The 20048-nt window shown below is 39.5% G+C and overlaps 1 protein-coding gene across 1 annotated transcript in view; it reads left to right on the top strand.

Moving 5' to 3' along the window:
- Positions 1 to 17638, top strand: part of LOC132141754 (polymeric immunoglobulin receptor-like) — a 29125-nt gene extending 11487 nt beyond the window's left edge. Inside the window, exons 5-7 of the mRNA XM_059551416.1 lie at positions 14923 to 15240; positions 15318 to 15593; positions 17634 to 17638. Of these exons, the coding sequence (XP_059407399.1) occupies positions 14923 to 15240; positions 15318 to 15593; positions 17634 to 17638 (599 nt within the window). The remainder of the gene's footprint in view (positions 1 to 14922; positions 15241 to 15317; positions 15594 to 17633) is intronic.
- Positions 17639 to 20048: the final 2410 nt, after the last annotated feature.

The raw sequence follows: 20048 nt of genomic DNA on the forward strand, positions 1-20048 counted from the left end.
AGACATGAATGTGTATTGAAAGTGGGTCATATATGTAGTAGAATAGTATCATTTTTTTTTATTTTGGTCCTTCTGGGCCTATAAAAGGCAGAAAATAACTTTTTAGAGCTTGTGGACTGTAGACAACAATCCCCATAGTGCATTGCAATGCTCAGCTCCGCAGGCCACTCCCACTACTCCGCCCATCAATGTGGATTATAGTTGAGCTCTCCTCTACGCTACCGATTGTAAATTATTTGGCACAATTTGTTGTGAAGAGTTATTTTGCGACCCAATTAATGTTTTTGTGACAAAATGGTGTGCACTTGCATAGTACCGGGATGTTGTTCAAGAACAAGGAAAAGTATGCACAGATTCCCGAAAGATACGAACTTGTGCAAAAAGTGGCTACGGGCTAACGTTATCAATAACCCTAAGTTCGGTGAGGACACAACACTTGAAGCACTAAAAAATCAGACGGTGTGCAGTTTACATTTCAAGCCCGAAGATTATGCGCCTAACCCCCTAGGATTGAAGAGACCCGCGCTTTTGAAAAACTCAATTCCTTCAGTATTTTCCTTGCCAGACGACGACAACGAAAAGCCAGGAACGTCGGGAACCACCAGCTCTAGCAGCACTAAACGCATATGCCTGGAGGTAATGTTATTTCTGACTAGACTCTATTAGCAGCTAGTGGCTACTGAGAACACACACTGACATAGTCGTCTGCTGTAAAGAAACACATCTCCTATGATTTTTCTGTTTACGAACTAAATATCTTGTATGTTTTGCTCGCTTGTTGTTTTAATGTGTCTGCCTCAGTAACTAACGTTACACTTGTCAATAAATGAGTAAGTAAAGTTAGTATGTAACGTAATAATGTAACGTTAGACACTTAGCTAAAAGTTATATATAAGTTTGCTATTATCGATGTAAATCAACCATGTTTTACTGTGTTAGTTTGACGCTTTTCATGTTTTTTTAGCTGCTCGTCGCTGTACTGTGGCTCATAAAGGTAGCCACGAACATCCGTTTCTAACATAACTTCGTCTACAACCCGAATTCCGGAAAAGTTGCGACGTTTTTTAAATTTTAATAAAATGAAAACTAAAGGAATTTCAAATCACATGAGCCAATATTTTATTCACAATAGAACATAGATAACGTAGCAAATGTTTAAACTGAGAAATTTTACACTTTTATCCACTTAATTAGCTCATTTAAAATTTAATGCCTGCTTCAGGTTTCAAAAAAGTTGGCACGGGGGCAACAAATGGCTAAAAAAGCAAGCAGTTTTGAAAAGATTCAGCTGGGAGAACATCTAGTGATTAATTAAGTTAATTGATATCAGGTCTGTAGCATGATTAGCTATAAAAGCTTTGTCTTAGAGAAGCAGAGTCTCTCAGAAGTAAAGATGGGCAGAGGCTCTCCAATCTGTGAAAGACTGCGTAAAAAAATTGTGGAAAACTTTAAAAACAATGTTCCTCAACGTCAAATTACAAAGGCTTTGCAAATCTCATCATCTACAGTGCATAACATCATCAAAAGATTCAGAGAAACTGGAGAAATCTCTGTGCGTAAGGGACAAGGCCGGAGACCTTTATTGGATGCCCATGGTCTTCGGGCTCTCAGACGACACTGCATCACTCATCGGCATGATTGTGTCAATGACATTACTAAATGGGCCCAGGAATACATTCAGAAACCACTGTCGGTAAACACAATCCGCCGTGCCATCAGCAGATGCCAACTAAAGCTCTATCATGCAAAAAGGAAGCCATATGTGAACATGGTCCAGAAGCGCCGTCGTGTCCTGTGGGCCAAGGCTCATTTAAAATGGACTATTTCAAAGTGGAATAGTGTTTTATGGTCAGACGAGTCCAAATTTGACATTCTTGTTGGAAATCACGGACGCCGTGTCCTCCGGGCTAAAGAGGAGGGAGACCTTCCAGCATGTTATCAGCGTTCAGTTCAAAAGCCAGCATCTCTGATGGTATGGGGGTGCATAAGTGCATGCGGTATGGGCAGCTTGCATGTTTTGGAAGGCTCTGTGAATGCTGAAAGATATATAAAGGTTTAACAGCAACATATGCTTCCCTCCAAACAACGTCTATTTCAGGGAAGGCCTTGTTTATTTCAGCAGGACAATGCAAAACCACATACTGCAGCTATAACAACAGCATGGCTTCGTCGTAGAAGAGTCCGGGTGCTAACCTGGCCTGCCTGCAGTCCAGATCTTTCACCTATAGAGAACATTTGGCGCATCATTAAATGAAAAATACGTCAAAGACGACCACGAACTCTTCAGCAGCTGGAAATCTATATAAGGCAAGAATGGGACCAAATTCCAACAGCAAAACTCCAGCAACTCATAGCCTCAATGCCCAGACGTCTTCAAACTGTTTTGAAAAGAAAAGGAGATGCTACACCATGGTAAACATGCCCCGTCCCAACTATTTTGAGACCTGTAGCAGAAATCAAAATTGAAATGAGCTCATTTTGTGCATAAAATTGTAAACTTTCTCAGTTTAAACATTTGCTATGTTATCTATGTTCTATTGTGAATAAAATATTGGCTCATGTGATTTGAAAGTCTTTTAGTTTTAATTTTATTAAAATTTAAAAAACGTCCCAACTTTTCCGGAATTCAGGTTGTAAATCAAAATCCTCCCCAATGCATCCGTCTGAAAAATCAGTATTTTCCTCCAAGTTTCTCCCGGTGAAATCAAACGCACGGGCACTGATCTGTGATAGGTCTGTTAGCGCATTAGGTACAACCCCCTATGGGCAGACTACTTGTGCTTGTAGTCTTTACAGAAATTTACCCTTTTTACACTTCCTCCTACAATGACGTCAAATGACGATTTTTGCGTCATTGTAGGAGGAAGTGAAAAAGGTAAATAGTGTATTTCTCTCGTCTCAGGGGAAAATAAGAGAATGTTGCACAACCATTCAATAGTATGACTGGTTTTCTAACAATGGACCTCTTAATGCAAATGGGTGGAGTGACCCTTTAAACTAGAAACAAAACATACTTTCAGTAGCTGATTCAGAAGCACCAGATTTTCGTAGCACAGTCAGAATGACCTCCTCTCCTAGGATCAGGAAACGGTCATCCATAAAATGTGTTGCTGTTCTGTTGTAAGTAATCTTATAGATGCATCTACTTTCAGAAAGCCAAACCAAGTGCTTTTGGTTTCTCATAGATACACATCTCCCTGACATGACTGCTTCAATACTTAGTGTGTTACTGAAACCATGCCCTTTTTCTTTGTGTGAACATTTGGGTGGCATTAAGCAAATATTTCCACACAGTGATGTAGAGATGTGGGGGTGTGTTTAAACGAGGTGTTTTGGGGTCATGGCAAAGGCCTTACTTTGATAAAGAATATCTCTTTGGATTTGAGACTTTAATCTTTGCAACTTTACAGATATTCTTCATGCACAAAGAGCTTGTAACAATTGTAACACTCAGAAAAATTGAAATCGCATCATATGACCCCTTTAAATATAGTTACTTTATGTTAATATCACATAAACAAGCATCTCTGGGTTTACTGTAATAATAAGTATTTTACTAGTTTATTAAAGAGACTTGCATGTAAATGTCTCAGCGGTTTGTGTTTGCTGGGTTGTTAACACTGTGGTCAGTTTGATAAAATCATCAACATGCTGCCTTGTGGTCTTCTTTTGCATTTAAGTTACTTTGATCAAACCAAGATGCCCTTTAATAACCTGCAGATGTGATAGGAACAGGGAATTGACACAAACTTGACTTCCATCTCTCTGACCACTAAAATTCAGCTCATTGTGATCAGTGAGTCAGTTCACTGTTAAACTATTATTTTGTGAAATTGTGTCGGGAATACTATAATAAAGCACAGACAGATATTGAACTTTTCTATGAAAAGATTCAGTGAGAACAACTTGATTTAGAATATAAAAACTAAGTTTTATATTTTCATGATTTTAAGTTTGTTCTTAAACCGTGGTCAGTGAGTATATTTTAGTTATAACCGCTACCCTTTTTTTGAGTTTATGGCTATATATCAGAGTAAAGATGGAAAGCTTAAATCTTGGTATGATGATGAAGCCTATTTGGTAAAGGTTGAACTTAAGATGTCCATGCCAAAATATCCACTGTAGGAAAGCAATGTTAGTGTTAATCCAATGTTGACATAAACAAGTCAAACTTAATATAACAAAGAGTCCTCCTGTCTTAAGGGAAGTCATTATCACGTACGTTGATACAAGAAACGAGGGAGAGATCCAAATGCAGGTACGAGGTTTATTGAGGGGCAATCCAAAAGGGGTTAACAGTCCAGGCAGGGTCAAAACCAGAATATCCAATATCATAACAAGAATAGACAGAGCAGACTCAGGGAAGTATCACACAAACGACAAGGACCCCGTGACAAAGACTCAGACAGACCGGGTATAAATACACAAAAGGATAATGGGGAAACTGGAGACAGGTGGGGAACAATCAATTAACTAAACAAGGAGGAAGGTGACCAAATAAGGAGACAGGAAGTGATAATAAGATACACATCGTGGGAACAGGAGGACACCTAGTGGAAACCCAGGGAACACAACCCAGACACTGTGACAGTACCCACCTCTACGGAGCAGCTCCCAGACGCTCCAAGACAGACACAAAACAGAGACCAGGAGGGAGGCGGACAGGTGGAGGCTCAGGGGGAGGGACGGAGGGTCAGAAAAGAAAAAACATGGGGAACAGGCACCAGAATGTAAACACAAAACAAGAAGACCAGGAGGGAGGAGGACCGGAGGAGGTTCAGGGGGAGGGACGGAGGGCCAGACTAACAGAGAGGAACAGGGACAGACATTAACACAAAAACAAAAGGAAAAAAACAACATGAAGCCCCCCAGGGTGGAGCAGAAGACCACCACACCTTTGTGGTCAAGGCCAGAGTCCTCCAGGGCGGAGCGGAAGACCACGACAACCGTGTAGTCAGGGCAAGTGCCCCCCAGGGCGGAGCAGAAGACCACCATGTCCGTGTGGTCAGAGCGGAAGCCCCCCAGGGCGGAGCAGAAGACCACCACGTCCGTGTGGTCAGAGCGGAAGCCCCCCAGGGCGGGGCAGAGGACCACCATGTCCGCGTAGTCAGAGCGGAAGCCCCCCAGGGCGGAGCAGAGGACCACCACGTCCTCGTGGTCGACGCCAGAGTCCCCCAGGGTGGAGCAGATGACGACCACGTCCTCGTGGTCGACGTCGGAGTTCCCCAGGGTGGAGCAGAAGGCCACCCAGTGACTTGACCTGACTCAGAAAGGTCCACGATGACTAGCCTTGTCTCTGGAGAGTCCATGGTACCTAGCCCTGGCTCTGGAAGGTCATCGGTGACTGGCCCTGACTCTGGACGGTCAGCGGTGACTGGCCCTGACTCTGGACGGTCAGCGGTGACTGGCCCTGACTCTGGACGGTCAGCGGTGACTGGCCCTGACTCTGGACGGTCAGCGGTGACTGGCCCTGACTCTGGAAGGTCAGCGGTGACTGGCCCTGACTCTGGAAGGTTATCTGTGACTGGCCCTGACTCTGGAAGGTTATCTGTGACTGGCCCTGACTCTGGAAGGTCATCGGTGACTAGCCCTGACTCTGGAGGGTCATCGGTGACTAGCCCTGACTCTGGAGGGTCCACAAGCACCTGATTAGCCTCTGGAAGGTCAACCGGAACCTCACTCAACTCTGAAAATTCAACAATCACCTGACTCAACTCTGGAGGGTCCACTCGAACCTGACTCGACTCTGGAGAGTTCACTGGAACCTGACTCGACTCTGGAGAGTTCACTGGAACTAGCCCTGACTTTGGATGGTCGACGGTGACTAACCCTGACTCAGGAGTGTCCATGAACACCTGACTCGACTCTGGAGGGTCAACTGGGAACTGACTCAACTCTGGAAAGTCAATGGGCCCCTGACCTGAATTTGGACTGCCTGTGGAGACGTGAGACGCCTCGGCTTCGGGCACGCCTCTGGAACGGCCTCGGGAGAGGTACAGCATTGGTCACCGCCTCGGCCTCCGGAACAGCATCGGGCACCGCCTCGGCCTCCGGAACAGCATCGGCCCGCTCGGGAACGTCCTCCTGGACGGCAGCGGCCCGTTCGGGAACATCCTTCTGGACGGCAGCGGTCCACTCAGGAACGTTCTCCGGGCTTTGAGGAACGGTAGGCGACTGTCTCCTCCTCCTCCGCCCTCTATGATGGCGAGTAGGTGGCCCCTTGTCCGGAGACTCAGGCGTTGAGTGGCCATCTTGTGCTGTAGCGCTGGGCTGGTGGCCATCTTGTGCTGTGGCTCTGGGCTGGTGGCCATTTTGTGCTGTGGTGCTGGGCTGGCGGCCATCTTGTGCTGAGGCGCTGACTCAGCAGCCATGACGTGAACCGTCTTGGGAACCTCTAGGATCCTTGTTAATGTCTCGAAGTACTCGAGAAACGTGTCAGCGGCAATCTTGGGCGTTGGTGCTGAGCTGGCAGCCATCTTGCACTGGGGTGTGAGGCTGGCTTCCATCTTGTCCCGTGGTGCGGGGTTGGTGGCCATGCACCGCAGCGGTGCTGGGTTGGCGGCCATCTTGTGCTGTGGTGCTGGACCCGCGGTCATCATGGGCAGTGCCGCTGGCTTTCTCCTTCTGCCGCGAGAGACGGCGGCTCTGGTCCCTCCCACGTGAGCCCAGAGTCAAAGGGGGGCCATGGTGGAGAGCGATGCTGGGCTTCCTCTCGCCCACCTCCTCCAAAGACTCAGACAGACCGGGTATAAATACACAAAAGAATAATGGGGAAACTGGAGACAGGTGGGGAGCAATCAATTAACTAAACAAGGAGGAAGGTTACCAAATAAGGAGACAGGAAGTGATAATAAGATACACACCGTGGGAAGAGGAGGACACCTAGTGGAAACCCAGGGAACACAACCCAGACACTGTGACAGTCATGGCCTAATGGTTATCGAGTCGGACTCACAATCGAAAGGTTGTGAGTTCAAGCCTCGGGCCGGCAGGAATTGTGGGTGGGGGGAGTGCACGGAGAGTGCTCTCTCCACCCTCAATACCATGACTTAGGTGCCCTTGAGCAAGGCACTGAACCCCCAACTGCTCCCCGGGCGCTGCTGCATAAATGGCTGCCCACTGCTCTGGGTGTGTGTTCACAGTGTTTGTGTGTTCACTGCTCTGTGTGTGCACTTTGGATGGGTTAAAAGCAGAGCATGAATTCTGAGTATGGGTCACCATACTTGGCTGAATGTCACTTTCATTTTCATTTACAAATGTCGAATCCACCTGCTCTTTGTGTTCGTGTATAACATCCCAAGTGTTCATGAGTTCAGCAACAAACAAATAAAAGTAGGCAGTTTGTGGAAGCTACCCTTTTGAACTCTTTCCTCATAAGAAAGAATGTGTATGTAATATAATGTAATATAAGATATGTATATCTTATATGTAATATAAGAATTACACATTAAGTGAACAACAAAACATACAATGCATGAAAACACAACAACACTACTTAGTGACTTGACCAAAAGGAAACAAATTCCTCAATCATAGGACCTCAGAAAGAAGGCTGGAATAGTACAAGAAAGTCATCACCTCCTCTATCCAAACGCTTATTTTAATCTAGGAAGATGGTTAGCGCCACCTAAAGGCGGGGAAAAACACATCCGCTAGGGTAACAGTGTTAGATCTGTACAATAGTGTTTATTTTGTTATTTTTTTATTTTTATTTATTTTTTTACATTTTTCACTAACTGACTTATATGTGAGTAATCTTATTGTAGTTTTGTTGCATCTACAGTAAAAGCATAACCAGACGTCTTTCAGAAACATTTGGCATCATTTAGTGGCAAATATAAATTGTTACATTTCTGTGACTTAACTTTGCATTATTAGTTTAATTAAAATAAACTTTATGTAGTTGTGTGGCATTTGATATAGAACAGATTTTATTATTTTCTTATCCTGTTATGATGAGTTGTAAATGTCATTGATTTGCATGCCTCTTGTTTGTCCAAAAATAAACAGTGAATCTGGAGGAGTAAAGCTTTAGTCTAATATTTTATAATTACATGGAATTATTGTACATAAATATGTTTTCTTTATCAAATTCAGAGATGAAAGAAAGAAAGAAAGAAAGAAAGAAAGAAAGAAAGAAAGAAAGAAAGAAAGAAAGAAGATAATACCAAGTCTCAGCATTTCACAGATGCTGTCCATGGTACTGAAATCACTTTTTTTTTTGTTCTTTTTTTTTCTTCGATTATGTTCCCCCTGCCCCTAACATATCCAAACAAATACAAGTCTGTTTGCTCCTAAAAAGGTGTTGTCTCTTACAAGTGAAAAAAGCAACTCCAAGAAAGAGATTCATTCTGTCATTTCTAAGAATGCATTGTGTCTAGTGAACCTCAGTGAACTTACATGTTCATGTTCTAGTGGAAGATTTAAATAATGCAGAACAATTTACATGAGTGTCGTTTCTCCTCATATAGAAAGCATGACACCTGTATGAGCTCTGAGTATCAGACACTGTAACTCCACTAGGTGGTGCTCTTTTAGTGTGATTAATGTCAGTCAGTAAAGTCTGTCTTACTGTTAAAAAGATTTTGCACTGGGTAAAATGCGTCTCAACAGCAATTTCACCTTACGGGGAAATTTTTCATTAATAATTAATATTAATGATCTCATTGATTAGTTGTTGTGGTTGTACTCATAACAGCAACATCAGAGGAGCTTCATAACTATGTGTGTGTTTTTCAATGTTTGTTTAAAGATGCTGCAAGCACATTTTTCTTTCCAATTCAAAGCCACATAAAACAAATGAAGGTTCAGCGTCTCGGTTTAATTTGATTGATTGTGAAGATTAATCAGAATTCTTCAGGAAACCAACAGTGAGACACATAAGACTGAGATGTATTAGCAGGGTTTTGCATAGTGTGCTTGTGGTTTGACTTCACTCTTGTACTTCAATTATTGGGGTCAAACCAAGGAGCTCTTCAGCCACCTGCAGATATGAAAGGACCAAAAACTGTTTTCCGCAGACACACATTTTCCTCTCTATAAAAATGCTGTGAATTGGTGTAATACAAGAAAAAAAAGAAAATGTTTCTGTAATATCTCAGTTTTTCCTTCAAAATGTTTTATTCAGGTCAAATGAAATACTTAATTCAGGTCAGATATAGATAACATTATCTGCAAATGTTTTAAGCAGCACCTGGTCAGGAGAACTAGAGACATCATGTTCACATCAAAAGGCCAATACAATGCAGATCACCTTAGAATTCATCAATGTTATGTCAGGATGTAGGATCAAGATTATAAACATATTCTTAAATTTTTAAAACTGGTTTTGCTATTAAGTTACATAAATTTAGGGTGCATTATACAATATCAGCTTGTTAAGCCCTAAAAGTCCAATCGATCAACCCCCTCTGCATCCTTTGGAGCATTGTTTTACTTCAGTATTGAACTCATGAAACTTCTTCAGTAACAGAGGGACTAATAATGAGTCATATTTGTGACCCTGTGTATCTTAGCACACATGGTCAATTCTTAATTTAGAAACTAAATATTGAAATATTGCACGTCAACAATCCATGCAATGAGGTTTATTTTCCTCCCATTTCTCTAAATGTGCATCTATTCAAATGTGAAAGTTTGTGGGCGTCTCGAAATTTGCACAGAGCAGAGAGGAGAAGATGTTCTGTGAGTAATCAATTCAGCTTAGACCTGTTTTCACACAGACCTGTTTTATGTCATCTGACATTTTGCAGTAATAAAGCACAAAGCATATTGATATTTTTTATGGTTTCATTCGGAGTTTGACAGCAGTAGTTGGTTAAAGGTCACCCTGCTGGGCTTGAGAATAGACTTACAAACTCAAGCTACACTGCTAAATGACTCAGCATCAGACAGTGTATCTCCACTAGGTGTCGCTCTTTCAGTGAGATTAATGTGATATTCAGTCAGTGCTGATGGTGGGAGGAGCCAGTAAAGCTGCTCATTACTGATAAAGAGCTGAATAAAGAGGAAGTAACTAAAGCAGACAGATGTAGAGACAGAGAGATTCACACAGAGATCATTCAGCAGAAAGAAGACTGAACTCAACTCACAATGAAGATCCTCCTCATCTTCCTCACTTTCTACCTGATCTCAGGTCAGAGCTTTTCTCTTTCATCACTGCAGTAATGATGCTGTTTTCTGTTCATCATCTTTCTGATCACAGTATCAATCTGATTGACAGCTGCAGTGAGATGCTTTAGCGTCACGGGATATTCTGGAGGAAGTGTTCTGGTGGATTCTGGGAAACTTTGGTTCAGTGCAAATGTTAAATGCATGAATAAATTACCTGAGTGGACAAATATAATGAATAATATGAAACATGACAAATGGATCAATGTTGGAAAATTCACATTGTTTCAAAATAATGAGGGAAACCTCATGATCTACATCAGAGATTTGGAGGAACATGATGCTGGAGGATATTGGATCGGTGTTCTTTACAAGTGGGGTATTGATATGACTTTACATGTGGAGGAAGGTCAGTCATTTTAAGATCAAATTCAATTCAAGTTTATTTGTATAGTTATTGCAAAGCAGCTTTACAGAAAATTTACATTTCTACAGTATATTTAGTAAAATCTTATCAATGGTGACTATCTCAAGTTGATGTCCATATGTAATTGTACGGTAAAAAATCAAGCAGTTAATGTCATGCAATCAAAACAGACAGTGAACACTATTAACAGCAATGAGTATATGTTGGGATCAAACTGATAGTCATCTCAGGTCTTTGTAAGGACTGGATCCAGACTGAAGCTTGTGTAAAGTTACCTCGGGATGCCAGTTCCACGGTGGCAGAAATATAGAAGGAAATAGAGACATAGTTAGTGTAACTGCTTTTCCAACCAAGTAAACATTATGTGTTCATCCCAAGCAAAAAATGTTAATCTGTATTTGATCAGATGTAACAGGAGTACAGGGTTATGGTATGCATTATTTGAATGCTTGGCTAAAGAGATGTGTTTTTAATCTAGATTTAAACAGAGAGAGCATGTCTGAACTCCGAACATTATCAAGAAGGCTATTCCAGAGTTTGGGAGCCAAATGTAAAAAAGCTCTACCTCCTTTAGTGGACTTTGCTATCCTAGGAACTACCAAAAGTCCAGTGTTTTGTGACCTTAGGGAGCGTGATGGGTTGTAACGTGGCAGAAGACTAGTTAGGTAAGCAGGAGCTAAACCATTAAAGAGGTCATATGACACTGCTAAAAAGAACATTCTTTTGTGTATTTGGTGTAATGCAATGTGTTTATGTGGTTTAAGGTTAAAAAAACATTCTTTTACACATAATGTACATTATTGTTTCTCACACCGGCTCGATGAGATAAAACCCATTATAAACGAGGCATTTTTTGCATCCAGTGGGCACATAATTACTGATTATAATGACTTATACTGTCTTTTTACGCGTTGCATTTCATATCGCGCCACGTAAACATAAAACCATTTCTGCATTTGTGATCAGAGAAAGGACAAACAACAAGCTCCTCTGTTCAAAACTCACATTTGAATAATCATTGGCAAATAATTTTAATATTTAAACGTACCTACAGGATGTGAGTCAGAAGTGCCAGACTGTCCTTGCAAAGTTGAAATTGCACCACTTTATAGAAACAGACACCGGCATTGTAGGCTACTATACAGGAAACAGTCCCCTGTAAAATGCGATGCACACATCTGAATATTTGTGTTGAACTGTTCTGGAAAAGTGTTGTAAATACTACTTAACCACTGATTTCTAGTCGTGTCCTCTTTTGGAAGACCAAACAAAGTATTTTAGCTTTCACAACAAAACACACAGAGTCTCCACGACATGGCACCGGCTCAACAGCTAGGATAAAAGTTATACCTTCTTTCTTTGCGTAGACATGTGGGGGTGTGTTAGAACAAGGTGTTTTAGGGTGTTTTATTGTCACATCACCACAGCACATGTGCCTTGTTGAGTGATGGTGGTGGCGGCGGCGTGGTGTTGGTGCAGTGGATAAGACACATGCCGTTGGTGGGAGAGACCCGGGTTCGAATCCACTGTGATACACTACTGTGTCCCCTGAGCAAGACACTTAACCCCTAGTTGCTCCAGAGGTGTGCAACCTCTGGGTTCTTGATGTCACTGTCTGCCAAAAGAAAATTACCCTCTCTCAATCAGAATTCTTAAACTGTTGAGTACACTGAAAACTCCAGGCCTTTTATTGTTGAATCACTGAGCTGCTATAATGAATGTTAATGTAACTCAGAGATCAGGCTCTGAATGAGTTCAGATATTCAGGTAAAACAAAGATTATGTAAAAGCATAACCAACACCACCTGATCATCTTTATTCTTAGTTTGTCTAGCTGTTATAACTGAGTTACAACAGCAATACAAAATGTAATATTAAAACATCAAGGGTCAAGAGCACAACTAAAGCAAACACTGACCACTATAATGGTAACCAATAATTTACCCTTTGATTCTGTTTGTGAACTTTAGGTGTCTTCAATAACTCTGTTTTGGGGGCCTTAAGACACAGCCTTTTGAACATGATACCTGTATCATATTTATGTAAGCAACAAAAATGTGAATTTGTAAAAAGGCTGATGTCATGTGCATGCATATAATGTTTTCGAAGGGTGTTTCATGATCGCCAACTACTGGCCTGGCATGCATAACATAGTATTCTTTAGCATAGGGTTTTTTGTTTTTTTTGTCCAATGAAATCAATATTTTTGTGTAAATTTTACTTATTTTTTTCATGTTGTTCTACTAATTTTGAATGATTATTTCTACTTAATTAAAATGTGTTACATTTAATTAATAATATTTCTTGTAAATTTTTGACACAATTGTATTGAATAAATATAGAGAATCACTTTTTACAGTGCATGTGTATGTATAGTTCAAAGTGCAGTGTGTGGCATACCATATTGTGGGAGTATGCTGTAGGGTGTATTAATTCTGACTGTTCATTAGTCTGATAGACTGAGGGAAAAAGCTATCCCTCTGTCGGCTAGCGCGGGATCGGATGCTGCGGAGATGTCTTTCTGAGGGCAGCAGAGAAAGCAGTCTGTGGGATGGGTGGCTGGAGTCACTGATGATCCTCCGGGCTTTCCTTATACACTGACTGGTGTAGATGTCCTGGAGGGAGGGAAGCTCATCTACAATAATGTGGCTGTTAGCACCCTTTTCAGAGATTTACGGTTGCCAGCAGTGCTGTTCCCGAACCAAGCAGTGATGCAGCCCATCAGGATGCTCTCTATAGTGCAGGTGTAGAATGTTCTGAGGATGCTGGGGCTCATTCCATACTTCCTCAGCCGTCTCAGAAAGAAGAGACGCTGATGTGGCTTCAGCACTGCATCAGTGTGTGTAGACCAGGTGAGATCCTCACTAATGTTAACACCGAGGAACTTGAAGCTGCTTACCCACGCTACAGGTGTCCTATCAGTGGTGATGGGTGTGTGTTCTCTGCTCTGTCTCCTGAAATCCACCACCAGCTCCTTGGTCTTGTCGATGTTGAGTGAGAGGTGGTTCTCCTGACACCATTTAGTCAGGGTCCTCACCTCCTCTCTGTAGGGCGTCTCATCGTTGTGGGTGATCAGGCCTATCACCATTGTGTCATCAGCGAATTTGACGATGACGTTGGAGCTGTGTGTGGCTGTACAGTCATGTGTGTACAGGGAGTACAGGAGCGGGCTGAGGACACAGCCCTGAGGAGCACCAGTGTTGAGGGTCAGCTTTAACTTTTACAAAGAATATCTCTTTGAATTTGAGACCTTTGCAACTTTACAGATCTTCTTTAAGCAACAAAAGCTTGTAACACTCCAAAGAGAAAGGAAAGATTTTAATCACATCATATAACCCCTTTAAGGCCTTATAGGTATGTACAGGTAATCATATTTTGTAACTGATATGGATCTTAATAGGTAGCCAGTGCAGAGACTGTAGAATTGGGAAAATATGATAATATTTTCTTGACCTGGTAAGGACTCTAGCTGCTGCATTTTGGACTACCTGTAGCTTGTTTATTGAAGAAGCAGGACAACAACCTAAAAGTGCATTACAATAGTCCAGTCTAGAGGTCATGAATGCATGAACTAGCTTTCCTGCATCAGAAATAGGTAGTTGCTGTATAATATAATACAGATTTTTGACTGTAGAGGAAGTAACAGTACATCCGTCTAGATGCAAATTGTAATCCAAGAGATTCTATGTACTGCTTTTTGGTCCAATAAGCAATATTGTATATACAATAAAGTATTATACTAAATTAATAGATGACAATTATTAATCATCCAGTCTTTTAGATTTGTAACACAATCTATTAGCTTAGATAATTTAGGTCTTGTTGAAATATATATTCTATGTTATAAATTTCTAATCACTTCAAAAGCCTGATTAAAAGTAAAATATATTTCTGACAGATTCATGTTGTAAAGTGTCAAGGAGAGTGATGGTGAATGTTGGAGAAACTGCCAATTTCAGCTGTGAATATTCACAGAATCACATTAATGATCCTAAGATCATATTCAAAGAAGAAAAAGACTCCATTGAGATGATTTACAGCAGATGGAAGAAGAAAGAAAGATTGAGTATTTCTGATGACAAACATAAAAACATCTTCAGTGTGAGAATCACTGCTGTGACACCAGATGATGGAGGAGTTTATTTATGTGGAGTTTGGATCGACAAACAATCATACAGTTACTTCATTGTTACTGCTGTTCATCTGCATGTTATGAGTGAGTATAACAAAACTCGTTTTGCATTTGCAGCAGAGTTGAAAAGTTGTGATATAATTTAGGAGCAGGAACCTGAGCAGATCAAGTATGATTGTGTACATTATAAACCAAATACAGAAATATGTTATAAGCAGATTAATGTTGCAATTTACTTGTTCTTTATGCAAAGTGGCTCCAGTAGTGAGAGATGAAGGAGAATCAGCTGAGATCATCTGTCCTTATGATTCAATCTATAAATCAAAGCCAAAGTCTCTCTGTAAGGGGAAGTGCTCCATTAGAGACAGAAATCCTCTCAGTGAGACTGTGAGAGAAGAGAAAGAGACCAAGACTGGCAGATTGACTCTGAATGATGACATCACTGCAGGTGTCTTCACTGGGACCATCACTGGACTGACAGCAGAGGATGCTGGGAAATACTGGTGTGCAGTGACATTAGAAACAGAGCTCAATTATCTTTACACTCATCTGATCGTCATCATGAACGAGGGTGAGGAAGGTTTCTGCATCTGAATATGTGAAACTACGACTGTGTATTAATGTTCTTGTGTCTGTAAACATTTCCAGAGCTGAACTTGACTAAGTATGAAGGAGACGACGTGTCAATCCAGTGCAAACATCATGATGAAGATCAGAAAAGCTTCTGCAAAGCACATGAAGCCTCCATGTGTGTGAAGGATGGAGTTTCATTGGAGACGATCAGAGATGATCGATTCTCTTTCAGTGATGAAGGATCTACTGGAGTCTTTACTGTGAACATCACTGATCTGAGAGAAGAGGATTCTGGGATATACTGGTGTGGAGCTCACGTCACCACTAAAGTGCATTTAAATGTCAAAAAGGGTACACTAACTTATTTTAATCAACGTATTTGATTCACTAGCAAGACTTCATATATTCAAACAGAAACAAAATACCAATAATACAATCAGTATTTGGAGTAAAAAATTGTTGAATACAGTTCTTCGTGTTTTTTTTATTTTATTTTTTTAGTTTCTCTTTGTTACTACTTGTAGTTGTTTTGTAAAATGTATTTATAACCAATAATTTTGTATAGAAAAGGGCTAAAATGACCACCATAAAATGTAGTATTTGTTTAGATAATATTTAATTAATGTGTATACTGTCTTTAACATTATTAGACAAGGTGACACTTACACAAAGCCCAGTTCAGTCTATTGCACAATTACCCACAATCCCCTCTGATGAGCTGAAAGGTGTTTATTTTCAATAAACATGAAAGAAATATTAGAAAAGTGTAAATTAAGTGCCTCATGGAAATTTAATAAAACAGAGTTTATCGGGTAGGCTTATTGCCTTTATTGTCCCAATAAGGTGGCAATCTATTTAATAATTTTAAGAAATATGATAATTTACACTCAATATGTTTTTGCAAAATGTTTTATAATGTACTACAGTACTGAGGTGCATTTTTTTTTTCAAATGCACCATAAGACTATAATAATCTGATTATCATCATAAAAGAGAGTGAGAAATAAAATAAAAAAATATATATATTTTCATTTGCATCACTGTCAGGACTGATTTAAATATATAGGAAACCAGGTCATTTTGTCTGATTGTTCATAATTTGAATAATTTAAAATGAGTTTCTTATTTATTATTGTACAATTATCAGTAGTCTTATTTCAGTTTAAACATTTAATGTTCAAATGTATATTTGTATTTATTTATTGTGAATATCTCACAAAACGTTTCTCATGAATGCTGGAGGTCTTTTAGTGTGATGAACATGTCATTTTTCCGTCAAGCTTGAAACCACAAAAACAACAGACAGGTTCCGTGTCTCAGTTCAGTTTGAATGAGAAGATTAAACAGACTTTTTCAGGAAACCCACAGCGAGGCACATGAGACTGAACAGAAACAGACTGAAGTGGAACGTGGGCAGATCTGCTGACGAAAACAGCAAAAGAGAAATGGTCATTTTTTTTTCTCAAAAGACAATAAAACCAAACCCAAATACACAAAGGGGACAGCCTTTCTATCTATTTGCATCGATATTAATGTTGTATTTGTCTTCCAACATACTGTACACAAAGTCACTGCCATTTATTCATTCCTGCACTTAAGATCTCGTGTTTCTTTCAATTCTGCACATCTTGTTTATTCTCAGATTCTACCACACATCTGGAAATATTTTAGGTTTCATTCAGTTTCCAGAAGCATGAAGAGTCTCTCAGCGATGCTTTAGTAAGGGCACATAGCAACTAGCTTCCTCATGACATTGTTTTTGAATGTTTACATTCATATTTTAAATAACAGTTACTTATGATGGATTTGGTGATTCATTATTATTATTATTATTAATTTTTTTTTACAAGTGTGTAATTTCATAAAAAAGGCTACTCTTAAACCCAGTAGTTTTATAGACTGAATTGACTTGTCTCAGTGGTTTGTGTTTGCAGCTTTTAGGTGTTCTAAAGATCATCAGCGTGAGATGCTCTCCAGCTTGTGGTTTTATTTTGCTCTATTTATATTCTTTGAGTCAAACCACAGCACTTCAGCCACCTACATATGTGACACAGGAAACCGTTTCTTTAGTAATGATGGACACAGACTTTACACTTCAAGAAAATATAAACATTTGTGCAATATATTGTATGAACATTTTAACATTGTAATAATATATCTCAGTTCTTTAGATTGTAAATATTAAAATTATGGTATGATACACACAAGAGCCAATGAGGTTTGAGCACCGTTTGGACAGTGTGTTCAATGAGTGCTGCGTGAACCTTTGAAAGGAAACAAACTTTGCATGTGAATCAGAATTTGAACAGAGATCACAGAGGGAGGGAGTTTCTGTGGGTAAACACTTACAATTATATCTGATTGTCACACAGAACTATTTTATTCCCTCAGACTAGCAGTTCTCAAACTTCTTGGGGGGCATGGACCCCTTACAGTGGAGAAAATGGACCCCCCCATAATTCTAACCATGACTGCAGTTTGTACTTTCAAATGCCATTAACTTAAGGGATCTAGAAAATGCTCATGCAGAATAATGCATTAATATGAGCTTTATAAGTACATATAAACAGTTGATATGCTAGTAATAGGCATGCAAAAGAAAATAAATAAAAATAAAACTAGTTCATAGTGAGAATTTGTCCCTGAACCAAAGTGTTACTGATAGTGTTAGTTATACTGTATTTTGTATTGTTGCACTGTTGTAACAAAGTGAATAAATGTTTTGTTTTGAGATGCCTGTTTACTGTTTCATTACATTATTGTAGAAAAATATAGAAATATTTAACAGTATATTTCCACATCAACTGTAATTCATTTACAAGAAGCAGGTGTTGTCACTGTAGTTCCTGCTTTTTACACTAATATTATAATATATAAGTGATATCATGTCACAATAGCCTCCTATCCTGACATTTAGACAAGTGGCCTTGGTAACTTCTGTGCAGTAAACTGGGAATTGCTATCATAGCATAGTTACACAGCAAAATCTCCAGTGTTAATTTAACACTCTGAGTGTGGACACATATAAACACTGAAGCAGTGTTAAAGTAACACTGAAGCAGAGTTGAAGTTAATGAGATAATTAAGAAGTTAATTGAGTTATGATTGACCATTATTGAAGACACCTGATGTTAACAAGCAGAATCACCAACCGAGAAAATCAGGGATCTTGGCTTGTAACTTCTTAGTTTTCAGATTTGTGTGTCAAGCCAAGAGCAAAAATCGTCAGGTGGTGATAATTATGTTTTAATGTAATTGTTACATGACCTTAATCACTGAACTCATTTACAGACCCTTCTCTTATTATCGCTCATTATTGATTGTAACAGCTTTGATTCCCCAACAAAAGAGTCTGTATTTTCTATACATTTTATAAGCGTCTCTTGTGATACTGTGATTTTTTTTTTCTTTTTATTGAAGAGTTTTAATTTTAGGCACACGCAGATAACAAAAATCAGCAAATTGAATCTCAACAATGATGACAAACAGCATATTCAGATAAACAGATCTACTCTGAACATCACAAAACTAGATACTAAAAAAGCTCATAATTTATTCATGCCGCAATGGATGATGGGAGCCATGGATGAGTTTTTATTGGCTACAACACGCTTTTTTGATGGTCACCGTTGTTGTGATGCTCACGCTGATTCTTGATGTCTGTGTGTCTAAACTAAAGAACTCTTTCTTTATGTCGAACTAACTTTTAAAAACATGTTATATTATGCCAAAAATGCTGGATTGCTTCCTTTTTTTTCTACTTAATTTATGTATACATTAAAGAAATAATCAATAGCACACATGATTGCCTTTGCTCTGGTCTTTTTGTATGTTATAATACTGTTACCAGAACAACATAAAAGTCTAAAGTAAATAACTGAAGGTTCAAGATCCCAACTAAAGCAAACACTGACCACTATAATGGTGACACACAAATTGTGATTTTTCTCGTTTGGTGATTCTGCTTGTTAACATCAGGTGTCTTCAATAATGGTCAATCATAACTCCATTAACTTCTTAATTATCTCATTAACTTCAACTCTGCTTCAGTGTTACTTTTAACTCTGCTTCAGTGTTTATATGAGTCCACACTCAGAGTGTTAAATTTTCAATTTTTGGAATTACATTTTCTTATTGAGAGGATTTAAAGTAGTGTTTACCTAACTTTTATCATAAAGCCCAATGCGAACGATTGTCTTAGTAACTACTATCTGTCAAAATAACTGACGAACAGCAAAATATGTGAAATTTCATTTGTTTATATGTGTTCATTTGTTTATATGTGTTCAACTGTCCCATATTGATGTGACGCCTTATTATAATAAGTGAAAGACATCTTTATATCCCCGGCTGGACAAGTTAGCCTGATTTAAAAAAAAGAAACAAAAACACAGAAAAAAAAGACTGAGGAAGCATCGATACGCGAGACTGATTTTGATTATATTAACGTTTCATTCAACATCAAAACAAGCTTAACAGCACACATAAACTCCCAGTTTTCATCCAGAATATCTTAAATTGTGTTCCGAAGACGAACAAAGCTTTTACGGGTTTGGAACGACATGGAGGTAAGTGATTAAAGGCAAGATTTTCATTTTGGGGTGGAGTGACCTTTTAAGTACTGGTAAATGCTGATTGTATTGTATAAGTGGCATTTTGACATTTATTTTATTGAGCTAGTTTCATTTGATACATAACTTTATCCTGGTGCTTTTGCTTGTTTTTATGTGCAGATGTTTTCTTGGAATCACAACACTCACTGGATACAAGACGGACACAGAGGCAAAACAAGTGGAAAAGTCTCAG

The sequence above is a fragment of the Carassius carassius genome, chromosome 6, assembly GCF_963082965.1.
Source record: "Carassius carassius chromosome 6, fCarCar2.1, whole genome shotgun sequence".
Lineage (NCBI taxonomy): Eukaryota > Metazoa > Chordata > Actinopteri > Cypriniformes > Cyprinidae > Carassius > Carassius carassius.